This window comes from Podospora bellae-mahoneyi (genome assembly GCF_035222275.1).
Source record: "Podospora bellae-mahoneyi strain CBS 112042 chromosome 1 map unlocalized CBS112042p_1, whole genome shotgun sequence".
In the NCBI taxonomy this organism is placed as follows: domain Eukaryota; kingdom Fungi; phylum Ascomycota; class Sordariomycetes; order Sordariales; family Podosporaceae; genus Podospora; species Podospora bellae-mahoneyi.
The window spans coordinates 141624-151550 of record NW_026946359.1 but is presented as its reverse complement, the minus strand read 5'-3'; the positions used below and the strand labels follow the sequence as shown (position 1 = coordinate 151550).

Sequence of the window (9927 nt, the reverse complement as noted above, 5' to 3'; positions counted from 1 at the left end):
GCCGGTGGACTTCTTGGTGGCTCCCTTCTTGACGATGCGGCCAGACGCGGTTTTGGCGGCCTTGCTCTTGGAGATGGGTCTGCCTGAGTTGGTGTAGGCGACATCCTTGCGCTTCAACTTGCGCTTGGAGCTGACGGTGGTGGTCTCTGAAGGGGATGTTAGCATCTTGGTAGGTGATGGCGGGGAAAGATAGATTGTTACTGACCTCCCTCAAGCCAGACCTTGTGGCGGGCAGCATCGTAGCGGTAGCGAGCCACGACGGTGCCGTACTCGTACTGGTTGGAGTTGGGCCTGGTGCACTGGAGGAAAGCCCGGTGGTGCTGAATGGCGAAATCTCCTCCCATCTTGGACTCGCAAGTCTCAGTTGCGGCGGCAGTAATGCGATGGGCGTGGAGCGGGGTTTAAGCACGTGCCGCCTGGAAGCATCACCTACCTCACAGCCCAGCTATTACTGTTTGATACCCGCGCTTAGTTGGCGACTGAAGTGTATCCTCACTTTCTCGCCTTCCATCAATTCTATTTCTCTTATCTTTTGATATCGGTGCTATCCAACATGGGCTACTTTGAAGAGTATCTTCTCGACTCACGATTCAAGTCGAATTTTGACAGTTGGAATCCTGTCAGTGGCCACTACCACAATGTCATCGACTGGGACCAGCGGCGCACCATCACAGTTTCCACTACTGAGAAGAAAGATGAAGACTTCATTTTTGAGGCTCTTGTAGAGCTCATCGACGACCTTCCGGCCGATGTTGTCAAGATCAAGGTCTCGAATGACTTTGAGCTGCTGTCTTCCTCCACGGCTGTTGACGATGACAACACACTCATTCCTTTCTATCCTTCACTAACAGATCTCCCATCTGAAGTGCCAAAAGTTCATCACTCAGAGCTCACTGAGATTGAAAGGCTTGGAGTTCAGGCAGACCACGTCACATACGAACCCACGCCTGGCGAGACGAAGCATGTCGTGTTCAAATACTACATCAACGAAGGCAACATTCCCATGTTCTGGCATGAGATGAACTGCACCTTGAGAATCCCTTCACATCCAAACATCGTTCCTATCGATCGTCTTGTCGTTGATTCAGCCACCCCTGATGGGCCAGAAAAGGTCGTGGGATTTACGACACATTTCATTGCCGGGGGCACTATTCTGGACAATGTCAGCCGGGTCTTTAAGCTCAAGCACCTTAAGCAGCTCATTTCGGTCAGTTCACATATTAAACTATCCGTCAAGTCCAGCCACTAACCCACAAGCTACAGACTATCGACTACCTCAATCTCAGGTTAGGCATCGTCCATGGCGACATCTGCACATGGAACCTCCTCATCGACCCTGAGACAGACGACTTGAAAGTCTTTGACTTCAACATGGGCGCCAAGCTCGGCTGGGAGGGTGACAAGGACCACCTTGACACGTTCGGCTACGACGAAGACCGCAACGACGTGAAGCTTGCCGTCTTTGCCCTTTACGAGATCATCACACGCGACATTTCCTATCGTGAAGAGACTGAGCTGGAAGATCTTGACATTTCTATGGTGCTTGGTCAAGAAGAGTGGGAGAAACATCCCGATGTGGGCCTTGAGGAGGGTGTGGCCGTCTCTGAGTACCGGCGCATTCTTGAAGACTGGGTTAATGCTCGGAAGAAGAACGAAAACGAAATCACCTTCTACAAGCAGGCGCCGGATTTCATCGACTGGCCGGGGTTGCCTGAATTCCCGCTGGCCGAATTCGTCGGAAGTGTGACAAGGAGGGCATCACAGTTGCGGTCAGAAATGATCAAGAGGGGTGAGCCTTTCATCAAGTGGTATGTGTCTGTCTAAATCCTTCTGCGCCAGCGAGTCAAGTTATGAGCAGAAACTAAGTCACATACTTAGGCAGCGACCCCCAACCGCACACCTCCCGCTTCCAGAGGGCAAGCGCCTTCTTGCGACTGGTGAGGTTGTAGAAGAGAGATAGTCGTCTGGAACGCCCTCAATCGCATGCGGCCCAAGGAGGATGGATCTCAACGGGAAAATGTTTAGAATAGTAATACTACGGTAGCAGTAGACCAGGAATCTTTGTTTCGAGTGTTGGCATAGAGCCTTGGCAAGCTTTCCAACTTCACTCAACGTGGTGCAGCAATTGTACCAACAGGGTCGTGATTGCACTGGTTGAATCGCTTACGCTCGTCCCAGTTTCATCTATTTCCCAATCTTATTGGTGAAAGGATTTGGGCGTGTGTTTCAACACATCCCCGTGAAAGAATTGCATTGTTTCAACTCGGCCAAGCGTCGCAGCACTCATCTGTTAGCCGCCGGGCAACAGATCCGGCGCTTACTGGCAGATAAACACGAGTTGAAAATCTTCATGGATATTTTACAGCTCGATCTCTTCAATACATGAAAATCAGTGAGATCTTCTGCTGATCATATTTCTGCGAACCAACATTGGCCGAGAACCATGGGGTCGATAGTTTTGAACCCAGACGGAATAAGCACGCGATTTCGTATGCTAGATCAACGCCTAAATCAGTGCTCCTACCCACTCGACCGGCCTCCACACGTTTCCATTCGCCTGCGCAAGGACGGCCTTCATGTTCAGTGTGACACCGATGGCGGCAGTCTTTCGAGCTGGGACCCTCTCCGATTTTCTAACACCAAAGACAAAGCCGACAATGAACGACTATACATGGAGGCTGTTCTGCAAACTTTGGATCCAAAGGGACTGCTGTTTCTGGAAAATATCAAGTCGTATGACATTGCTGTTTATCATGACAGCGGGACATTGAAGTGGAGAAGACAAGCGCAAGTCAGTATAACTGGTGATGGGTTGTCTATTGTGGAAACGGCGGACAACTTAAAAGGGCCCTCAAAATGGACCTGCGCTGGAAGATACGGGGTTGCTAAGTGGTTGGGGGCAAAGCCTATTGCCGTTGCCTTTCCCATTGACAAAGCCGGAAACCCTCTGGTTGAAAGGCAACAGAGATATTGTTTCATGAGCAGGAAGCTAGGGCCGTACAAGGTGCGTCATAATTTGCCGAGTGGCCTTGTTCTGATGATCGCTTATTGACTTTAACTCATTGTTTAGTTCATCCTTCATGTGGACAGTTGGGACACTCATCTCTCGGGAGACCACCGACTCCATGAGCTGCTCGCGCGCGCCATTGCAGACTGCCTAAATACGGTTACAGCCGTGCCTGCGCTCAAGTATACGTGGATGCGATATCTTCCCGACAGGTTGTTTGCAGACGGAAGCCCTTCGCTGATAGCGACCTGCTTATCGTCCGTCCCTCTACTCTTGGACAGGGAGGAGGCTCACTCCACAATCCCTGAGCTGTTTGCGTATGCGGATAGTCAACTGGATGATCATGGAAACCCTCTCTTTCCAGCCGCTGATGACAAACAACGCTATCTTTCTTTACAATACAAGAGCCAGGATCGAGAAATCCTCAGGTTCTATGGGCTTCAGCGAGTAACGACCGAGGACATGATTCTTCGGGTGCGAGTGTTGGCTAACAGTAAGGATTGGCCTGGCTTTGTGAAGAACAAGGACAGCAGCTGGCATAATCGGCTGAGCTCCTGGACATCACGAGTCTTCGGTCGCGACTTGACAGCCGGTGTGCTCGCTCTGCTCTCACTCGTCCCAGGCGGCGTTGATAGAGCCCTTAGCAACTGGAATGGGTCACCGGGAACCATCTACTTCCCAGAAATTAGTGGTGTTCCTCTACCTGATGGTCTTCCAATCGTCAAACTGGACCCCAAGGCATGCGCTGATCGGGACAATCGTGCGCTCTATGCCTCTCTAGGGGTTAGCATTGCAGATCCAGTCAAGATTGAGGAGATAATCTTGCTCCATCATTCTTTATGGAAACCGCAAGGTGACAAGCAATCGCAGATCGCTACCTCACTCGGGAGTTTGCGTTTCATCTACGAGATGCTTCAGATGGGGAAGTTGGAAAGAACCAGGGATCGTGACCTCGTGGTATTTGACCGCAATTGTTGTCCCAAGAGACCGAAGAAGGAGATGATATATCTTTCCTCGGCTTCCTGGCTCGGGACCGGCGCCCTCGCCTCGCTTAGCGGTCAAGAAGGCATCGCCGACATCGAATCAACCCTCTCGTTTCTGCACGAGAGTTATCTTCGGGATTCACCCAGACTACTTAACAACATCAAATTCAAAATGACTTGGGTGGACTTCCTGCTTCAAGTAGTCGGTCTTCACAAAGGGTTACGAATCTTCACTCGCCAGTCTCAGGATGTTGCTGTTAGTCTACCGTTCCTCGCTCTCGCTCAACGCTGGCCAGGGCGGGTATTGGAGTGGCTCTATCAAGTGTATCGAGAAGATCCAGGCAGATGGAACAGAAAACCTGACATAAAAACAGCGCTCAAAAAGATGCAAATTGTCTGCACAAATGGGATGGGCTTTCCACTCTCCGAGACGATCCTTCCGCTACCGTCGCTGCTTTCAACCTTCCCTGGCCTTTTTGGTGATCTTTGCAAGGCGTTACCTTTTCTGAAGCTTGAAAAACCACTAGACAAGAATGACGAAGAGTTATGCTCGCAGTGGAAATTGTTCGCAGCCCATTTCGGGGTGATACACGCGGATGATATTCGATTGTCTCTTGCCGCCCTCAAGACTTGGATGCGCAAAGATGCGCGTCCGGGCCAGATATCCGTTACATTAGCTGTGGTGAATATCTACGACCGCATCCAACGGCAACAAAATGCTGCTACAGCAAAATTCATTCGTACCTGGTTTGATGAAAATCCGGGCCTGCTTTGTACCCCTCAGCTTGAGACCAAGGGCCGGCCAGTGCCTCCCAAGTGGGAATACCGACAAGCTTCAGATAAGGTCACAATGGCAATGGTAGCACACGCTTGGGTTCCCGTCTTCAATCGTCTCCAACCAGTTCATCGGGCGAATCTCATGGCGTTCTTCCGAGACACGCTTGGCTTGGAGTTTGACACCAACATGTCGAAGCTGATGAACAGCCCCCCTTCTGAGAATGGAGATTCGTCACCGAATCCACCACCCTCAAAATCTACCGTTATACCTGCTCCCCCATCGAAGAGCTTGAAGAATATCAAGGTTAGGCTCCCTCCAGCTGACGCCTATGTCAAGTCTCGTGAGAAATCGGATGGCAAGTCTGCGGCCGAGAAACAAGTTAAGGCTGGCAAGACGGGGTCGAACGCGTCATTTCCTCTTCGTGCGGAGTCTATCTTCGAATTCGGCAAAGGAAAAAGGACTACTTTTGCATTTAAGGGACTTTAGTTGGGCACGTTGTGGACAAAGGGTTGGGGTTGCTGACCGGGTCAGCTACCTGACCTGATGTTCAAGGATAGTTGAGAGGCATCACAAGATAGGCAGATGGCTTTCACTAGTAAATATTCAATGATAGATAGGTAGTTAGTAAACTTTGAAGCTATCTTAATTTTCAAAATGGAAACTTCGAAGATCCATTTCTATCGTTGAGGCCATTCTTGAAGACTCTGGTGGGGTTCTGATTCAGATGTCTCACAGTACCAATTTTGTTATCAACATACCGCTTCCACTAAGTGGATATAAATTTGACCGTGCGCAAGCGCTAGGCCTATACAGTTTTGGCCTGACCGATCGATCGACCCGGTCACCCAACACCAAGGCCTTCGCCCGCCCCCCCACACCATTTCTTCATCTTCACGAATTATTCGAAGAGCTTGCTGTCATCAACAATCAAAACCCATCATGACGCGTTGGCATCTTCTCGACTGTCAAAACCCTGATATTGTCGTGGACGCAACGACTTCACTCCCATCTTGTCGCTCATGTTGTCCCACGCCCGATCTGGAAAAGCTCCTGAGCGAGCAAAAGGACTACAATCCCTTTCCGGCACCTCCGCCTGATGAGCCCAAGGGTGAAATGGACCTCTGGTGGCCGCTTACGGTCCCTCATATTGTGGAAGGGTCACGAACTAGGTTAATTGGGAACAAGAGGAGACTGTCAAGGAGGTCAACGGCCCAGAAAGCCCACCCGAGTCGTTCGTGTATCCGGATAACCTGGGACATGAGGAGTTTCGCCTGGCTTGCATCACCAGCAGCTTCAACCATGTACACTCGGTTCATCTTAATCTCGAAAAACATTCAGTGGATAACTGTCCGAATACGAAGCGGTGTCATATACCTGGGGCGGTGAAGATGATGACAACACCAAAAAGCATCCAGTGTTTATCGGGCCGTACTGGGATATCAGCTTTCAAACGCGCAATTGCTGCGAGCTTCTCCGGGTTTTGCGTCCACGACGAGGGATCCCACTGATTTAGATGGACGCTATCTGGATCAACCAACAAAACGATGACGAACGCAGCAAACATGTCGAGATGATGGGGCGTATCTACCGTCGATGTTTGCAGGTGGTTGTATATCTCGGACCTGATATCGCTCCGCTTCTGCCCCCTGGCCGGTATCCGAGGCGCATGACCCTGGAATCAATCGACAATTTGCAGCACAAACATGATTTAGACGGTCAGCCAGTCTTTCGCCATGGCACTGCCTCCTTACTTCGAAAGCGGTATTTCAGCCGGCTTTGGGTTGTGCAGCACTTGGTCCTTGCTTCTCGTGTCGTGATCAGGGTTGAAAATATCGACTTTTGGGCTGATCGAACTTCAACACAAGTTCGCAAATGCTTGAAGGGTGTTGACTGGCCGAGCAAGCTGAAAGAGCACAATAAGGCGCTGTGGATGACTCAGATTGCGAGCGCGGGTCTGTCAACTAGCAATCTCGGGATCAGGGAACTGTTACGGCTCACTCGATATGCTAAGTGTGCAGATCCTCGTGACCGTATTTTCGGACTCACCGGTATTTTGCAGAACGTTGACTTCCGGGCAGATTACACGCTCTCATGCCAACATGTTTTCATCGGCCTGTGTGCTAACCTAATCATTCGCGAACGGCTCTACAGCCTCCTTGATTTTGGTTCTGGGGTTTCCGGCAGCTCCCATTCTCTCCCATCTTGGGTACCAGACTGGAGAGATTGGAGCCAATGGAGCATTGTAGTGGAGCCGGAATACTTCGATCAATATCATCATGATACGGATCAAGGCCATGCTAATTCATATCGTTCCCTGATCGAGCACCTGCGTGAACGTAAGAAGACAACTTGGAACGCTTCAGAACTCCCTAATATGGCTACAATTCTATTAGAGCCTCAAACGATCGTGGAGTTAGAAATGGCTCGTCGCGTGTCCATTTCTAGGCTGTCAGAGAATTACTGGAACGAGGGAAAATGGGTGCGAAGGATGAATACTTCAATTTTGCGATTGATCGCTTGAACGGCAATCTCCATGCAAACATGACACGCTTGTGTACCTTGCAGACACGCCCGAGCCTCATCCATAGCTATCAGAGAAAATGCGCGGGGATACCGTCTTTTATCTTCGAATTCAAGGTTGGCCGGCTCAACTTGTGGCTCACCAGTCGACATCGCCTCGACCGCTTCGTCCTTCCTGGGAGGGATACTTTATACCTCACTGCGTTCGGGAGGAAGAGTAAATGGCCCCAGATCCTCCTTCTGAGACGGGCGAATGATGCTACCAACACCTACCGACTCCTAGCAAGCTGTGATGGAATCCTCTTTGGAAGCGAGGATGGGTTCGGAGGCACAAAAAGAAGTGCAAATCAGGACGTGTTTCCCCCTTGGATCTGGTTTACTGGCCTGAGACAGAACCATCACCCAAATTTTGTTCATCGGTTATCTTTCAGCCTCCAAGACCTTCATGGTATGACCAAGGCCTGGCTACACTCTGAACTTCAAACCATAGAGGTGATCCTCAATCCATTGGCAAAATATCATAAGGATATGATTCCAGTATACCAGGCTCTTATAGGTAGTCACGGTACTGATGGCCGGGCGCCAGATTCGACGGAACGCACGGAGTCGTCCTTGCACAATGCGAGCACGTTGATATCAGCATAAACACGTTGCTTCAGTACTAATTCCAGATACAGCCGGTCTTTACCATACTCCGATTCGGAAGGGCACATATACTTGACCGTGCCAACGAGACTGGCGTTGAAGTTGTTAAATCATGGACGCCTGATAGGCCGCAGCCACGTGCAATATGCGCCAACAAATAGATTGGAGAAGCCTGATGGGCGCTTGTTTGAGCGAGCTATAAGCAGCCGCCTAAAGGCTACGGGTGTTCTCAGGGCAAAAGATGGAAGTCATTTGTTCAAATTCGTGGTGCTCAGATTGGAATACTCGACTCTCTTCGAGGCGCTGTCTCGAACATATGGTTTCTGGTTGATCGGCATGATTCGGCTTGCTGAGACACGAGTTGGTAAAATGCAAGACCAATTGCTGTTGGATTGGTGTAATGCAAACTTGGCTTTAACAGATGAGGAAAAGCAAATTATGGTACCCGTAGGGGAAACGTCGCGAATCCTCATGGATGGCTTTGGGATCACCGGGAATATGGAGAAAGTGATTACTACTTGAGATGGGGTGGTACCTAAGGATGTACACAATCAGAGGATCTCTAGAATGAAGAAAACTTTGCCGCATGAGCTCCTTGCTTTTTCACACAATTTAAGCGTCAGATTTCCGCACACTGACCACATATAATATTGTTGCTCTCACTACAAGGAAAACCATTACCCTCACCCTTTCCTGCGGTATATATCAGAGCCATTCCCGAGGGGATGCAGCCGAGTGACTCAACAAAAATGGACTTCTTGCCTATAATCTTGACCATATGTAAAGGCTTCGCCATCCATAATGCTGTAAACATAACTTTACCCAACCAAGTGGAAACAAGACTTGGAAGGGTGACTTCAATTCTCTTGCCACCAAGAAGATCCTTCGACATGGCGCAACTTAAATGGTAACTGGCTGCCCCGGAAAACGAAGACGCTATCGTCTGTGAGAATGTGGGCAGGCCTACACCACGAACCCCGTCTCTATGTTCGGCACTTATGTGGCACGCTTAGATAAGGTATGTGGTGATCAAGGTCTGATTGCATTGAATATTGCTCTGTTTTCCGTCCAATGAGTTCCTCGTCTCGTGCATCAAAAGAGTACTAAGAAGAGCTATTGAGGTCGATCAATAATGCAGTTAATATGTACAAAGAACATCTAGGAGAGAGTTCGCAACACCACCACCACCACTACCACCACCACCACGTTGTGCAACCTGTCAGGTTACTTTGTTCTGAATTGTCCCCGCTGATACCGCATGTACTACAATAGAAATTTCCAAGTCTAGAGCGCCGTGTCGATCCGATGTTGAACATGGATCACAAGCCGATCGGAACAACGTCTCGGAATGCCGAGGTGCATCAACAGAGTTGGATCATGCTGTGGGCTCTTGGAGAGAAAATAAAAAGGTTGCCAGGGTAGTGTTCATCTTGTCCTCGAGGTGGGGCAGGTGTCTCCTTCGTCCAAACAGCTCAGCTAAGATACCCTAGGATTCAGACTAATATTGACCCCGACAAGCAAGAGCGCTGCGACGGTCGGGGAGAAAGTGGTGTGTAACTGATGCAGCATGCTGCCGACAGCATGTGAATGCCAATCCACATCTAACCGTCCTGTGTAGTACCCGCCAATTTATGGCAATATAGCTGCACACAAGACGTCGCCCGAGGTCGACCTCCATCTCGAAGGCCGTATTTTCTGGTGGTAATATAGCGCCAAGAGATATCCGTTACCAGAATGTCTCGCCCCCTGACGGGAACAAGGGATCCCCGTTTTGGTTAGCGTGGCTTTAGCGAGTGCGGTGGTTGGCTCAGATCGTGCCACACCGCTCCACCTCTTCGGCGATAACCCGTCCATTGGGGATGATCGGAACCTGGAAGAATCGGAACCTCCCCGAATCCGAACTCTAGGAACGGCTCCGAAATTCCCAATTACTTGAGGAGAAAAAGTTCACTGACATCCTCGAAAGGGTTCACCGGAAAAGCAGCAGATACACC

General features: G+C 50.0%; 2 protein-coding genes across 2 annotated transcripts; both read left to right on the top strand.

Moving 5' to 3' along the window:
* Positions 1-553: 553 nt before the first annotated feature.
* QC761_0000500 (uncharacterized protein) lies at positions 554-1824 on the top strand (the record flags this gene model as incomplete). The annotated part of the gene is made up of 2 exons (XM_062871725.1): positions 554-1207; positions 1264-1824. 2 exons carry the CDS (start codon positions 554-556, stop codon positions 1822-1824), a joined length of 1215 nt encoding a protein of 404 aa, XP_062736370.1.
* Positions 1825-3199: 1375 nt separating this feature from the next.
* On the top strand, positions 3200-5254 carry QC761_0000490 (uncharacterized protein; the record flags this gene model as incomplete). Its single annotated transcript, XM_062871723.1, has 2 exons — positions 3200-4956; positions 4993-5254. 2 exons carry the CDS (start codon positions 3200-3202, stop codon positions 5252-5254), a joined length of 2019 nt encoding a protein of 672 aa, XP_062736369.1.
* Positions 5255-9927: the final 4673 nt, after the last annotated feature.